At 40.3% G+C, this 16518-nt stretch overlaps 1 protein-coding gene across 1 annotated transcript in view; it reads left to right on the top strand.

Annotated features, from left to right (window-relative positions):
- The first annotated feature begins 1966 nt into the window (after window positions 1-1966).
- Window positions 1967-16518, top strand: part of XRN2 (5'-3' exoribonuclease 2) — a 45220-nt gene continuing 30668 nt past the window's right edge. The window contains exons 1-16 of the mRNA NM_001031033.2: window positions 1967-2108; window positions 6193-6320; window positions 6434-6545; window positions 7751-7862; window positions 8924-8982; window positions 9061-9150; window positions 9966-10038; window positions 10128-10178; window positions 10520-10677; window positions 11086-11160; window positions 11254-11387; window positions 11470-11527; window positions 11622-11729; window positions 12737-12781; window positions 13513-13644; window positions 15143-15258. Coding sequence (NP_001026204.1) covers window positions 2034-2108; window positions 6193-6320; window positions 6434-6545; window positions 7751-7862; window positions 8924-8982; window positions 9061-9150; window positions 9966-10038; window positions 10128-10178; window positions 10520-10677; window positions 11086-11160; window positions 11254-11387; window positions 11470-11527; window positions 11622-11729; window positions 12737-12781; window positions 13513-13644; window positions 15143-15258 — 1526 coding nt within the window. The 5' untranslated portion in view covers window positions 1967-2033. The remainder of the gene's footprint in view (window positions 2109-6192; window positions 6321-6433; window positions 6546-7750; window positions 7863-8923; window positions 8983-9060; window positions 9151-9965; window positions 10039-10127; window positions 10179-10519; window positions 10678-11085; window positions 11161-11253; window positions 11388-11469; window positions 11528-11621; window positions 11730-12736; window positions 12782-13512; window positions 13645-15142; window positions 15259-16518) is intronic.

Here is a 16518-nt window from a genome sequence, read left to right as displayed (position 1 = left end):
CCCAAATTTGTTTGCATGACAGCAGTGTGGGGAGAATACCAAAAAGTGCCATTTTCACACGTAGCTCTCGAAGGCTTTATTTTCATTCCTTCCCAGTCATTTCACCTTTCAGAAAAATTTAAAGAAAACAAACCTAGATTTCCTACAGGAAGAGTTAGAATCATACAATCACCAAGGTTGGAAAAGACCCACAGGATCACCCAGTCCAACCATCCACCCATCACCAGTAGTTCTCACTAAACCATGTCCCTCAACACAACATCCAAACGTTCCTTGAACACCTCCAGGGTCAGTGACTCCACCACCTCTCTGGGCAGCCCATTGCAGTGCCTGACCATCCTTTCAGAGAAGCAGTATTTCCTAACGTCCAGCCTGAACCTTCCCTGGAGCAGCTTGAAGCCATTCCCTCTCGTCCCATCACTGTCACACGAGAGAAGAGGCCGACCCCCAGCTCACTACAACCTCCCTTCAGGTAGTTATAGAGAGCAATAAGGTCTCCCCTGAGCCTCCTCTTCTCTAGACCGAACAATCCCAGCTCCTTCAGCCACTCTTCATAAGGCCTGTGCTCCAGACCCCTCACCAGCTTTGCTGCCCTTCTCTGAACACGCTCCAGGGCCTCCATGTCTTTCTCTCCTCACAGCCAAGAACAGCTGGTGGATGCCAAATTATGAAGAGTAAAATGCCTTCAAATTGTTACAGAAAATAAGAGCTATGGCCCAACTAAAATACCACCTTTATACCATGTTCCTGTTCATCCTGTGCTGGCTGCAGCTTAGTTCTGCTTTAAGATACTTGCAGGATTTATTTGTTTTTGTTCGCCCAGCCAAATGTAGATTAACTTTTCAAGGAAATGTTTGAAAAAAAAAAGTAATAATACTGCAACAAAGCTTGTTTACACAAGTAATTATGAGATAAGATGATCATATTTCATTTGCATTTGTCTCTTTTTTTGGTATTATCAGGAAAAAAACAACTGATTGCCCCTCAATACAAAGTATTCACGCTAAGTTTGCCTTGCCATACACTAAATTGCAGCAGGAGGAGCGATATAATAGGAAACTTCAATCAAGATGTGTTTTGTGAGGAGCAGATAAAGGACACGCTGATACAACAGATGTAGTGCCAGTGGAAAGTTGATGGGGAAATTTATTCCAGTCACAGGTTTTGTAAGAGAAGCGACAACAGAAAATGGCTTACCAACAGCTAAGCGAGGCTCAGGGTGATGAGAAATCCAATATTGGGTTAATGTGTTGCACAGCCCATTAGCGGGGATCCTCTCCCCACATGGGCAGTTGGCTCCACAAGCACTGCTGAGGTTTGTTGTTTCTGTTAATGAGTGCCAGGCTCCTTCCTCACCTCCTCGCCCATGTGCCCCTAAGGACTCTGTGTGCAACGGGCTGGGTGCAGCACAGCACAAAACCTTCCCCGTGTTAATCCTTTTTAATATCTGAAGATTTAATTCCATTTGAACATCATCGCGCGGCCAACTTAATAGTATTTGCTTATGCAACGGGCGGAGGGACGTGACAGGGTTTCTTTATGCCGGCTCTCTGCAGCGACCTGAAAGGAGGCTGTGTGAGGTGCGGTCGGCCTCTGCTCCCAGGGAACAGCCATAGGACGAGAGGGGATGGCCTGACGTTGTGCCAGGGGAGGTTCAGGTTGGCTGCTAGGAGCAATTCTTTCTCCCAGAGAGCAGTGAGGCAGTGGCACAGCTGCCCAGGGAGTGGTGGGGTCACTGAAGTGTCCCAGGGCCGTGGGGATGTGGCACTGCGGGAAGTGGTTGGTGGGCACAGTGGGGGTGGGCTGGAGTTGAACTTGGTGACCTCAGGATACCCGCCTTGCAACTGCGGCAGTCTCCAGCCACCCCAGGGCCGCTACGGCCTCTCCGCCGTGCGCATGCGCGGCAGGCGCTCCCGCCCCTAAGATGGCGGCCGGGCCCCCATGCTGCCCCGCGCCGTTCTCCGGCCCCGGAAGCGTTGGGCGCCGCCTCGCTTGGGGCCGTTCGTTGCCGTCCGCCGCGGCCCAGCGCCGCCATGGGAGTACCGGCCTTCTTTCGCTGGCTCAGCCGCAAGTACCCGTCCATCATCGTCAACTGCGTGGAGGAGAAGGTGAAGGGAGCCGTCCCGAGGCCGGGCAGCGCGGCCTGGAAGGGGGGGAGGGAGGGAGGCAGCTCGGGTCTGGGCCGGCTCCGGGAGCTCGGCCCTCCGCGTGCGTGTGGGCCTGGGGCCGGGAGGGCCGGCGGGCTGTTAAGAACAATTCGTCCTCCGAAGGAGCGGTGAGGCAGTGGCACCGACTTCACGTGTTACCTGTTTGCCTTAAGCGAGTTTAGCAGAACGGTAGGGCTTCAAGGGCTGGCGTTTAGTTCTTCTCGCAGTTAGAGCGCTTTTGCTTTTCAGGTTTAGGCAGAGAGGTGGTGCCACAGATTTGGGTTAATCGCTTGTTGAACTTGCAAGGTACGCTCCTTGTTGTCCTTATGGCTCCTTGGCCTCCCTCAGTGCAACGTGAGGGGTTTGTGTTACCCATAGCTGCAGGGTATGTTTGTCACTGCAGTGCATGCCTGAGGTTTGAGGATTTAATGCCAAACAAGGTGGTTTCTGATTTACACGTGTTGCTTAATAGCTACTCCGATGAATGCTTGCACTGGAGCAGGCTGTTTACAGTCGCAGTGGGAAACTTGTGAAGGCGAACGGCTTGTTCTGCATGCAGTCAGCATCATAACAGGCTGTGGGGTCTGAGCTTTTCATCAGTGAATCCCCCTTTCCTTCAGTACATAGTGTTTAAGCTTACGTGGAACAGGTTGCCCAAGGAGGCTGTGGGTGCCCCATCCGTGGAGGCATTCAAGGCTAGGCTGGATGTGGCTCTGGGCAGCCTGGTCTGCTGGTTGGCGACCCTGCACATAGCAGGGGGTTGGAACTGGATGAGCACTGTGGTCCTTTGCAACCCAGGCCATTCTATGATTCTATGAATATCCATCCCAGCAATGAAGCAAGACTGTGGATATTGGGTCTCTATTAATTATCCATTGTGTTTACAACCATCACTCAGTGACAGAAAAGAGTGAAAGTCAGTTCCTCTCCAAAGCAGCATTCTTCTGAATAAACGGATGCAGATGGTTGTGACAGTATGCACAGGTTGTTTTACAGTTCTGTGTTTACTACAAGTGGATGCTTTTTGTCTTATAAACTTGTCCAGTACTTTGAGCTGTAACAATTTAGTGAAGCTTTCTGTAAAAGCAGAAGACTTCCTTCGTTAACAAACATCTATCTAAATGTTCACTTAATCCAAATTGCTCTAGAGTTCGGGTAAAGGAAATGTACCTGCAGAAGTCTTTGGAGTATGTGACTGCATGTCCTTTCAATAACTGAAACTGTAACAGCAAATCTTCTTAAAAGAGAAGGAACAGTATAACAAATTCTCTAGGGTCAAATTGGCTGACCCTAATGGAGCCTCAGACCCAGATTTCCTTATGCATGTTGGTTTGTTCTGACTTAAGGGTGCATTATATATACAGCGAGGACAGCACGTGAATAAATCACATTTAATTACAGTTTTTGATGTTCGTACGTGGTTATAGACTTGAGAGCTGGCTAGGACAGTGGTGAGAGCTGTGGTTTGTCTTACTGAGGAGGACTTTAAATGTCTCTCACAATGTAATCAGTTCTGTGTGTATCTTAGGATTGCTTATAAATCTTTCTAATCAGAAGTTTTGTGTCTGTGGGTAGCTTGTCTCTTTGAGGTATGACAGAGCTGATCCTTGTTCTCTTACCTTGCTAGGTTATTTCGTTTTCTTAAATCTGATTAATCTTTTTCTTAAGCTGAGCGGGAAGAATAAGAGGAAGATATTGAAGATAATATAAAATCCAGGAGAGAATGTTCTTAATCAAATTCATACAAATTAATAAAGCTGCGACTAAAGTATCGTATTTGAAGATCAGTTTTCAATGGTTTCAAAAGCGGCTGTAGATTAGAAGTGAACAGTTTAGTTCTATCACAGGAGATATCACTCCCAGATACTTAAACCTTTTACGAGACGGTTGCATTAAAAAGCTGATAGGTTTGTGAGTGGCTAATGGGGAAGCTGCTGACATAGCAGTATGCAGATGAAAACTAAATGGCTTTCGTAGCCATCTAAGGGAGATGGTGCTTATTTTGCTTTACCTTCAAGATGAGAAATAAGATCTGCGGAGAGGGCAATTTTATTTTCCATATCACATAGTTGTAAGGCTTTGATGTCACAGTTAGCTTTGGCAAGAGGTTTGATGGGAGATCAAGTAGAACACAAGACAAGCTGCTTGTCCCATTATCTGATGTAAACCAGAATGCATGCTCTTCTTTTAAAATCAGAGCTTTAGTTGCCCAGAGGAACTTGATAAAAATCATAAGCTGCAGAATAGTGTTTGCACCTGGCAAGTAGTTCCTGCTAAAACCAAGGGGTTGCTCTGGTGTTCTACAAAGTGCAGTAACATGCTCCTTTTTTGTGAGATCTGAAGGAACCAAGCTGGTCCTGTCAAAGTTTAGCTTGTTGGCGTGAATAGCAGAAGAGAGATGTGAGTTGGCAGAATTCCAGTGTTTTAAAGAAATAGGGGAGATTAGTGTGCCGATATGGAGGAATTCATTCACAGTAAGCTACTGAAAACATCCCATGCTCCTGCAGCTGCAGGGGCTGTGTAAGCACAGAGGAGGTGCTGGGTGCATGTTGGTCAGCACCTGACAAATTTCACTTGGGTGGGAAGAACAGTAAGGGAACGCTTTTCCTGCTGCCTCCTTGAATCCTCTGATCACAGCCTGGATGGAGTAGCATCACTTTCCTTGCCAAGCTGTGCTCCTCATTGCAACTCTGTGATACGTTATAACTCCTTCCAGTCATCAAGTCTTTAAATTGAATTGGACTTCCTCTTGGTCAAAGGGTGTCTCTTCTAGCATGGGTGTTACTGGTATTTAACTTGCTTCCTGGTTGTTCACTGACATTTATTTTCTCCATGCATCTGGGTTTACCATGTGTTTTAGCTTGCTGTAAGCGTTCTCAGAGCTCTTCAGCATGATTGAACATTAGTGATTAGAAGTGTGTAGAGTGATTATAATTCAGCACTGAGTTTACCATCTACACTGTGACCTGAGCTTCATGTCTGGTGAGATATTGACCTAAAGGAAGACAGTTGTTGGAGTTAAAAGTCTGGTTGTTTCACAAGTGGAAAGTAGGGCCTGGGATTTATTTAGTGTGCCGAGTGCATCCGCAGTTAAACTCAGAGTCAGAAGCTGAGAAGTTCAGGGCTGTGAGCACTATGGTGCATTTGGTAGTAACCAAGAGAAGTAATATATGCTCCAAATGGCAGTCTTTGTCTGGTGGGATATGAAAGGATCTCTTTCCTCTGTAGAGTGGAATATGGATAAAGGAAGTGTTCTAGTTATATCTTGTAAGTTGCTTCATCCTCATGAGCAAAATACTTTACTGTTGGGAAGCTTGTCACATCACCTACTCTTCTCCAATATGTGATCAGCCATAGGTAAATGGCTTCTGCTGCTTCCTTTTCCTGTAGGTTATCTGTGGGGCTTAAATAGTGGATTGCAGAGAGGAATGGGAATGTTCCAATCTTGAAAGTTGTTTTTTAAAAAAAAGCATTTAAAGCAAAGAGATTTTAGACATTGCTTGTCAGGTCTGAATTGTCACGTCATATCATACACTTTGAGTCTCCTTCCTTGCGTTTTGAGGGAACCTGTATGGGCCGGGCAGTAAGAAGGGTAGTTTTTCTGGAAAATACACAGTGGGGAAGTTCCTTGGAACAAAATATATAACACATGCTGACATATATAAAACATATAACAGCACGTGTTATACTGGATCTGCTTTAAGTCATCGTAATACCTTCAGGTAATGTTAGTTTTATAAAGGACTTAAAACAAAGCAGTGTTAGTAGTGTAAGCATGAAATTCCAGGTAATTCTCTTTTGGGTAGTTAGTTGCTGTCTTTTTCTACTGCCTTTGAAGTGATTATCTTGCACTGAGGGACATGGCTTAGCAGGCATGGTGGTGTTGGGTTGATGCTCCGGCTGGATGGTCTCAGTGATCTCTTCCAACCTTAATGATAGATTAATCTCTGTAGATTAATTGTTCTACTCTGTGTTCTACTCTGTAGATTAATTGTTCTACTTGCATGATTGAGTACTGGAGTAATTGTTCCAACTGCTTTTGCAGGCCAAAGAATGCAATGGCGTCAAGGCTTCGGTTGATACAAGCAAACCAAACCCTAATGAGGTGGAGTTTGATAATCTGTACTTGGATATGAATGGTATCATTCACCCTTGTACACATCCAGAAGACAAGTAAGGCAATTTCCTTTATGAGCATTTCATAGCATTTTCATAGCATTTCATTTTCATAGCATATGAGCAGTTCATAGCATCTTCAATGTTAAATTTAATGTTCTACATTGTAGGCCAGCACCTAAAAACGAAGATGAAATGATGGTTGCAATTTTTGAGTACATTGACAGGATCTTCAACATTGTAAGACCAAGGCGACTTCTCTACATGGCTATAGATGGAGTAGTAAGTATTGACTGAATTTAATTCCTTGTAATGCCTGTTTCTGAAACTAGATTTGATGCTCTCCACACTCATAAGATCTGTTGGAGAATAGTTTTCCAAAATGAAAAACTTACAGGTTAAATATGTAGTTAATTAAATTCACTGTATTCGAAACTATTAAAGAATTTAGTCCACAGGGTTTCATCAGCTGGCTGATGTAGTCTATTGCAATCCGAACTTTGCTTTTGCAAAGCAGGAAACTTCCATAAGACAGTAAAGCTCTGAAGTTATTTCACATGTTCTTCTATTCTGCGACTTCAGTAATGATCTATGCAGAGGACTGGGAAAGACCAGAAAGCCATTTAAGTAGGTACACTTAAAGTGAGCTGTGACTTGATTATGCCTTGAAATGTTTCACAGTCTAGCTTTAAGCAGACACTGGAGCCTGTCTTCCTCTGTTCCTTATCCCCATCCTGCTGGTACATCAGTTAGTCTAATGAAAGATACCACACTTCATTAAAACCTTCACTTGACTGAACATATTTGTATCCACATTGTGTAGTCTCGCTGAGGCATACTGAAATAGCCTGGCAGGCCCCTGGTAGGCCTGCTAGGCTTTGGCTGTTTTTCTAGGCTTTTCAGCTTCTCCAAGGTAAGATGAATTCAAGTTAAAACTTTTCTACTTAAGGATACACGAAGGCAGGAATTCCTAATGTGTTTGTGTATGTAAAAGTAATCCAAGCTAAACGTTGATGTAGCCTTTTAAAAATCCCAAATACCTGTCCTAACTAGTAAGTAAGTACTGCCTGCTCTTTTTAAAGTACAAAGAGCTATGGATACAGTGTTAGGAGTTGCTTTTTGGAGAAAGGATATGTAATAAATAATGCTTCTTGGGTATGTGGCCCTGTAAGCTTAATTTAATTTCTCAGGGAATCTTTAAATCCTTGAGCATTGTGTGTTTCTGAGATGAGGGTACAGTTGCACATGCTGCTGGGCTGCCTTTGCTGAGAGGCTTAAGAAACCTAGTCAGAAATTTGCCCAACTCTGTGCTGCCAGGGTAAACAGAATCCCAGGTTTGGCTATGGAGATACCTTGTGTTAAATGGTTGTATATTCACAAATTGGCCAGTTTCAAAAGGCTTGTCTTGAGAACCAGAAACAACCAGCAGATGGAAAATAACTGTATAGATGTAGTAACTGACCCATGCATTATGATACCTGCTTTAGGCTCCACGTGCAAAAATGAATCAGCAGCGGTCAAGAAGATTCAGAGCATCAAAAGAGGGCATGGAAGCTGCTGAAGAGAAGCAAAAAATTAGACAAGAAATTCTGGCAAAAGGTAAAGCTGTGGCCATACCTGATTTTGTTTTTTCAAGTGAGAGTTGCCTTTTGTTTTTAGTGTTTCAGTAAGGGTTAGAAAAGGGACGTTGTGCTCTCAAAATACCTCTGTGCATTACAGAGAGGGAGGGTGTAGTGAATCTTTTTTTTTTTTCTCCCCAAAGTTAAGATCCAAGGCAAAATGTCACTTTCGTTTTCTGTCTTCCTGCCTGAAATGGATTTGTGTTCTTTTAATTCCTTCAGGAAGAAAGTGAACAGAAGAACAGGGATAAACATAGTTTTGCTTAGCCTCCCACTACTCTTACAGAAAGGAGTGAATGTTTCTGGGTCCTAACAAAAAGTTAGTTGAGGCTTAGCAGTGGAGATCGTGTGAAGGTGTTGCTGCACAGGAATAAGGAATATACTGCAAGCAAGGGTAGGTACTTAGATTGGAAACTTTAAACTCAGGAACGGAGCAACATCAGTGCAGTTTGAAAGTGACAGTAATATGACTTGAGTGAAAGCAGTGTTTGTAGCTGAAGGATGCTAAGTGTGCTGGAGGAATTAATTCAGGTGACTGTGTAGGAAGAAGTAATCTGGCCTTTCAAGTGGAAGTGTAGTCTCCTTAGAGGTTAAAAAGACAGAGCACACTTTTTTTCCTGTTGCATTTCTAGACTGTAAAGACTTTTATGAAGTTCAGAAATAAGAAGTTAATGTAACCTTGTTTGGGAGCTCAAGTGAATAAGTAGTGGAAACATAGGGGAGAATGTACAAGAAAACTATTTCCTAATGTTTTATCTCATTTAGCAAGCTTTCTTGCTAAAACTAGAAGACTACTTCTAGTTTTTGGCAAACAGGTAGTGAAATCACTGCTGTGAAGCAACAAAAATGTTTGTAAGAGTACCCATACCTAATTTTAAGATGAAAGTAATGTAATGGTAAGACCTGTTTTGTTTTTGAAACAAAGTAATCTTTTAGTAAATCTTAATTACTATCAGGGTAGCCATCAGGGTGTTTGTCATCCAAAAATATTTTTAATGTTCCGTATTGATTTACTTCTGTTAAATGTCTTTATTGCTCTAGGTGGCATTCTTCCTCCAGAAGAAGTGAAGGAAAGATTTGACAGCAACTGTATTACCCCAGTAAGTGATCTTGCCCTTAACCAGCAATTGTCAGTATCTGTATGATGGCTTAGTTTATTTTCTTCTGTCCCTTTTTAGGGAACTGAGTTTATGGACAATCTTGCAAAATGTCTCCGCTATTACATTGCTGACCGTTTGAACAGTGACCCAGGGTGGAAAAATTTGACAGTAAGTTTCACAGTTTGGTACTTGAGGAAAATTAAGGTGGTCTTTGAGGTTAGGTTGGGATATGACTGAAGAGTGTGAATTCAACGGATTTGTCTCCTCACACAGTTATTAATAATGGACCAACTTTCACCTTCTGCTGGACTTTGGAGGTGTATTTCATCCTAATAACTCAATCTAAAAGCACCATTTGTGTTGATTTCATTTAAAAGCCGTGAAAAGATCTGATATTGAAAGCCACAATTTGATGTAATAGGAGACAGGGTTTTAGGAATACTTTATTATCTTAGGGAAACATGTCACGATCCGTTGTACATGTATTCTTCAACTCTATTTTTAACTTGTTTATTGTCTCAGACTGCATTTTTTTCCTATTGTTTGAATTATGTACAGTAGATGTCAGTCAATAAAAATTATTCATAGCAGCTTTCATGCCTTTCTTGACTTTGAGATTCTCTTATACTGTTACGCAAACACTCAAGCACTCCACCCCCATCAAATTCTGTTTTTGACAACCCTGTGTTTCATCAATTGTCCATATAATTTATCAGGAAGCTAATGATATGATGATTTCAGTGGTATTTGAATCAATATGTCAGCTTCATCCTGAAATTAGAGGAAAAAATAAGGTCTGCTCAGAGGACCCAAACTCTTAAATAATTGTTGAGTCATAATATGATAGTTGACACTACAAATTAGATTCGGTATATGAAATCCTGACTTAAGAATACTTGAACTGCCTACTGCTGGTGGATTTTTTTTGTTTTTTTTTAAGGGTGGCAGCATAAATTGATTACCTAATCTGTAAATCTTTACAGGTAATCTTGTCTGATGCTAGTGCTCCTGGTGAAGGTGAACATAAAATCATGGACTACATTAGAAGACAAAGAGGTATACTTGTAACAGGCTGCAGTATGACACTTATTTCTAACCAGTTTTACGTTTATTGACCCAAAGCTGTGTAATTTTCTTTGATATAGCTCAACCAAACCATGACCCGAACACTCATCATTGTCTGTGTGGGGCTGATGGTGAGTTCTTTGCTGACAGTGTATCTCACATTACACTTTCTTGTGCTGTTTTTCGATTGTGTTGAGCTGTAGTGCTAAGAATTTGGTTTGCATTTGTATAAATAATCCAATGTATCTGTTAGTCTTTGACAGCCACTGTCTATGGCCAAAGGGCTGACTTTCACTTAGTTGTACTATCTGGGTAGTTTGTGGGTAAGCCCGTAGTTGCAGTCACGCTTGTTTAAAGCAGAATGAACATGGCTTTCTAGTTGTTGGTTTGTTGGTTTTTTTTTTTAATTTATTTAAGAAAATGCTTAATGTTCGTCTTTCATTATATTTTATTTTTCTCTTTTGATTGGTAGCTGATCTAATAATGCTTGGATTAGCCACACATGAACCACATTTCACCATAATTAGGGAAGAGTTTAAACCAAATAAACCCAAGCCGTGTGCTCTTTGTAACCAGATGGGTCACGAGGTTAAGGATTGTCAAGGTTTGCCTAGAGAAAAACAGGGCAAGGTAAGAATTCTGATATTTCTACAAATTCTTCTCAGTGTGAACTAATTTGTGTCTTAATGATATCCTCACGTTATTCTTGCTGTCAATTTTGTCTGAAGTGTAATACACATTATGCTACTGGAATTGCCTGGCTTTCCTTTCATATTAATAAAATGATACTTCTGTAGCATATAAATACTATGCAGAATCTAACTTTCTCACTTATTAGTTTTCTTTCTTTTTCCCACTGGCAAGGCAGGATAATCAGTAACTTAAGACACACAAAGTAGTAAGATGCATGCTTGGCATAAGAACTTGAGAACCAATGCTTGCGTATCTCTTAGCTCGTTTCCAAGTATGCTTGAAAATTGATCAGGATAAACTTTAAAGTGAGGTTGGATGTAATTCAGTTATTTCCTTTTATTTTAGCATGATCAGTTTGCAGACAGTCTTCCTGCCTCTGAACAAGAATTTATCTTCATTCGCTTATGTGTTTTGCGAGAGGTATGTTGAAGCAGTTAGTAAATCCCCTATATATGAATAATGTTGTTAAGCTTTATTGACAAAGGTTCTTGGTGTCTTTTGCCTGTGTTGCAGTATTTAGAAAGAGAACTCACTATGGCCAGTTTGCCTTTCACTTTTGATTTTGAAAGAAGTGTTGATGACTGGGTCTTTATGTGCTTCTTTGTTGGCAATGACTTTCTTCCTCATCTGCCATCTCTGGAGATCAGGTACATGGGAATATACTTTCCTTCAAGTATACCTGCTGTAGCTTTAAATGACAAGTCTCATGCTTCTGTGTTTGCTTTTCAGGGAGGGAGCAATTGATCGCTTGGTTAACATATATAAAAACGTGGTGCACAAAACTGGGGTAATATTTTGTTGTTCTTTTTTTTTTTAAAGCATTCTGTTGTTTGCTACCAAAATAGATTTGCTTTTCAACCACATGATTTTGTATTTTACAGGGCTATCTCACAGAAAGTGGTTTTGTCAACCTGCAGCGAGTCCAGATGATCATGTTGGCTGTTGGAGAAGTTGAAGATAGTATTTTCAAAAAGCGAAAAGACGATGATGTAATTTCCATGTTATATTCTTGCAGTTTTGTTTTCATCACTTGTGTTACTGTGACACTCCTTAATAGAATATGAAAAAAAACCAAAACCTTTGTATTTTGTTAATGTCTCTAGTGGCTTCTTCCATATTTGAAAATTAGTCAAGTGCTTCCAGTTGATTTGCTTTTCCTGGAGTGCAGGGCATTTTGTTCTGGTTGCTATCTCAAGTAGCAACAAAACAAGAACTGTAGGCGAGTTCTGCCACTTTTTGAGTAGCTACTGTGAAAACTAAACAGGGATTGTTTTTCTGTACAGGGATGGCATATTAAATACGAGTTCAAAGTGCATTCTTGCCTTTCAGCACCTCCTGCAATTTGAAATTTGTCCAGGAATTGTTGTTCTTTTGGTCTATCTCTGCAGTCTGTTCATGCAATTTTTGGCAGACAGGCTGCAGTTTCATCATTGAGGATGGGGGATAAAACATGTGTGAATGAAGGAGGAAAACTGTATTTACTGTTCAGTCAAAAAGTGCTCTGCCAGTGCTGCCCAAATGTTTGATTTTTAATTGCTTCAGCCTATGCTCCTCTTGAACTAGAAATACTAATTTGATGTGCAAGCCCTCAGTATCCTGGGCCAAAAGATCTTTCCTTGTGCCCTATCCTTTTCTAGGATTTTGTCTCTCTTGGCCTTTTGGCAGATGTTCCACACCAGTCAAGGAGCTTAGGTGTGTTATTACTTAGTCCTTTGACACTGTCATCTTGAACTGAAACTATTGCCAAGCTTATTAGGTGATTTAAGTCATAATCAAAATTAGGGGCCTTTGAATAAGTAGCAACTCTTTTCTATTGGCTTTCAGGGTAAGGTAGAGGTTTCTAGCCAACTTGCATTGGATTTACAGATACAAGAACTGATCTGGGTCTCTTATTCAGAGCATTACTCAAAAACCTTACAGTCTTTTGGTTGAGGATTATAACAAAATGTGTTTACAAGAAATCTCTATGACATTTTCCTCTTTATTCTTTACCTAGGATAACTTTAAAAGACGACAAAAAGAAAAAAAGAAAAGAATGAAGGTAAATTCATTTCTTTCACAATGCAAAAAGTAGCAAGTATTAAAGTATGTGCTATAGCTTTCACTGAATGTGTTAGTTGAGGCTGTAGTTGTAATCATGGCATTTTCTGGGCTGTGTATAACTTATTTTAGGTTTTTTTCCATGGCTTTTTGTAAACTGGGGCTTTGATTGGAGGAATTACATGTTAAAGACTTCTTGAAAAGGAGAGTTGAATGTTATAGATGATACCTGTATGTCCTTTGAATGTGCTGTAGTGATTCTTGATGATCACAGTACAAGAATTACTTTCCTGTGGGTTGACAGAAGTCTTCTCAGCAGTTGTGTTGCTTAGGGAGATGGGGTTTGACTTTAGGTTTAAATACAGACACTAATTTGCATTAAATTGATCTGTTTCAGCAAAGACATGTTTCTATCAAACACAAAAAGACATACCCCAAAGTGTAGTTATTACACGATTCTGTGTACAAGCAAGTCACTGCTGTCAAATGTTTCATAAATGAGTTAGAGAAGCATTAACTGTTGTTGGAACGTGTCTGCCCTTTCTAGTCTATATAAACTGAATTCTTTAAAGTCTTGTTTAATTAAGGTCGTTAAACGTAACTAATTTAAGCTGAACTGAGTGGGTAACTGTGAACCTGTGTAACTATGTTCTATTTAGCATGCTAATTTGAAAATTGTGAGAGCATCAGCACATTTCTTTTTCAGCATACCTGTACATATTTACTTTCTAGAGAGATCATCCTTCCTTTATTCCTGGTGGGCAGTTTTCCCCTCAAGCTCTGGGAAATCGCTCCAGTCCTCAGGCAATCAGTAACCCCAGACAAACTGCCTTTGAAATGAGAATGCATGACAGACAGAACTCCGTAAGTAGATGTTTAAAGGTATTTACAAATAGAAGGGGCAATAATTGTGTCCTGTAGACCTGTTTGGTTGTTATTTTTCTGTGGGGACTTCTTGTCTCTTGGTACTGCTGAAAACTGGGGGAAAAAACCTGGGAGTTGGGGCATAGCTTGGTTGTGCTGAAACTGTTCCTTAGCTCCATATTCCCATGCTTGAGAGAATGTGTATGAAATACATAGAGCCTGTGCATTTTGTTAATTTCTTTCACTGATCGGTGTGCACGTGTGTGTGTGTCTGTGTAGATATAAAATTGTTCCAAACAGGATATGAATAGGGCTGTGTATATGAAAAATAATGCAAATTGCCATTAAGCAGGTATACACAATGGCACCATTCCCCACCACTTTTCCCCAAGCTGTACATGTCTGTTATATGTCAGTAAGTTCTCACAATCTCTAGTTAAATTCTCAGTTGCTTTTCTAGCAAAAGTGTTCGGCAAAAATGGTAGTCTTTAAAAGTGATCTGGAACACAGATTATTGTTAAAGAGCATGTGTGGTTTTGTTTTGGAAAGTAATGATTGTTTTAGATCTGTTTGGAGAGCTGCTTTTAACATTCTCAAGCATCGATCCTCCCTGGGAAGAGGTGAAACAGATCAAATTTTATGAAAGGTATTACAAAGTAATGAAAAATTGGAAATAAGTTCAGTGTGCTGTAAGCAGTCTCAGTCGTTACTCGAAATAGTAACTATGACAAACTTTCCATCTGTTCATAAATTTTCATTAAAACACTGAATGTATTTTTGAGTGAAGATTCTTCTCATCATTAAGTTTGTATTTATTCAGATTCAGAAGAAAACCAGTTTGCTTTATTTAAGTATAGTTTTTGCTAGCCTTCCATTTTAATCTTGAAACTTCTGCACATGGGTTAAGCAAATCAGTTATTTTATGGAGTCTCTGTACTTGCTGAGCTTTCATTTATAAGGGCTATTTTTATTTTATTGCAATTATTTGTCTTCTCTTTGTAGAGGTGAAAATGGGAGATCTTTTTTTAGACTGTAATATTAAAAATACATGCATTTGGAAGGGATCAGCAGTGAGGAAACAGTATCTCTGCTGGTTTTGTATTACAAGCAGCATTTGTATTGTGCTCTGCATACTCATTTTTCACTGTCAATATAAAATGAAGTCATAACATAGTCTGTAGGACTAAAGACAACAGTTGTATTCCAGAGTTGGAATACATCAAAATGGCATGTCTTATCATTTTAAACTATCTTGTTCATTGCATCTTTTTCATTCTCAAATACAATGAAATTTTTGGCTGTGTGAATCAGTGCCCTTGGAGTTCTTTTCTTTTTCTGCCTGACTTAATACTTTAAGGACTGTGTAACTTTTGCCTTGAGTTTCTGGAGATCAGAATGAGTGTGATTTTGCTTTATCACATAACTGTTACTTTTAACTTGAATTCAAAATGTCTAATAAATCTTCCCCTCTATTCATCTGTAATAATTATGACCCTAGACAATGTCGTCTCCAAATACCAGTCTCAATTCTGATGGCTCCCCATCCCCAGCACGAGGAATTAAGCGAAAATCTGAAGACAGTGACAGTGAACCTGAGCCAGAGGATAATATCAGGTGAAGCCATTTTATGTAGCACTTTGTTAGCAAATTGCTGAAATAAATGGCATTAATTAGATTGCATCTAGCTTAGCGCAGCAGTGCCTTCAGATGCTTTCCTATGATCTTTTTATCCACCGGTAATTAATGTGGAGGGTTAGAATATTCAGTAAATTCCAGTGAGATGTGTAAGCTATAGCTGTTAAATCTAAGTATCTAGATTAGTATGCGTGCAGGTTTTCATCCTGCAAGCCACTACTCCCTGTGAGACCACGCACTAGATTGGCTAGACATCCACTGTTCGGCTTTGATTATGTGAGCTGAATGCCACTGCTCTGCAGTTGAATTTTTGAGCTATTTAACCCATAACATTCAGTTACACTTGCATGTGCAGCATTACTTGTTTTGTCTGTCATGTTTTCCTCCATCTTTGATTGGTAGCAAGCCTGTCTTTGGCCACAATGAGGTTCTTTTAAATGTTGTTCCCCGGGTGATTAAAGGGTAGGAATTTGATAAGAATTAAATGACAGTGAATTACCAGTGAGTTTGAATTTATTAGAGGTTCAAATCAAGCCATTACTCTTTAACTCAAGGGTGAAGACCTTATAATTTTTCTTAAAGTCTCTTTTTATAAATGCAGCCAATGGGTTTCTGTTTTCTGTAGTCAGGAGACTTGTGTGGACATGGGAAAGCAAGGAGGATTACTTCATTGTGAAGTATTGATCACTAGTGTCCAGTAGTGTTGTTAGGACATGTGCTATGTCTTGCCAATTCAGTTTGCCAGGAGGGTGCACTAGCTCTCATTTTAACTATTTTTGTATGCTGATCTGAAGGAATTTGTTTTTTATGTTGTGGCTTTTTTTAAATTGATCAAGGAAAACATCAATTTGATGTCAGAATAAGTGTTACTATTGGCTTCCCTTTGAAGTTCAGCAGAGATGCTAAGAGAAGCTTTTTAGCAGTGGTTTTTGTGTTTTTCCTAAAGCAAGTAGCTTGAGGGAGTCACAAGTGTCAGTAGTTTTGACAAAGGTGCTGCTATCAAGCAAGTGGATATACTGCATTTGTCTGCAATTATTTAAGCTCTTCCATAGCTTGGAATACTTATTCAGATCCTTTTGAGTGAAAAATACTTTGATGCTTTTCATTGTGTTAGGAAATGAACAACTTTATTTTAGATGTTTTTTAAGTGTCATTTGTATTGAGCTGTATTTAGATGGGAGTGGAAATCAATTTAAAACAGAATAATTTCCAGCTTACTAGTAAAAACACATAAATGGA

Source organism: Gallus gallus, chromosome 3 (assembly GCF_016699485.2).
Source record: "Gallus gallus isolate bGalGal1 chromosome 3, bGalGal1.mat.broiler.GRCg7b, whole genome shotgun sequence".
Classification (NCBI taxonomy): Eukaryota; Metazoa; Chordata; class Aves; order Galliformes; family Phasianidae; genus Gallus; species Gallus gallus.
Note: the sequence above shows the minus strand (reverse complement) of the source record. Positions and strands in the feature narration are given on the sequence as shown.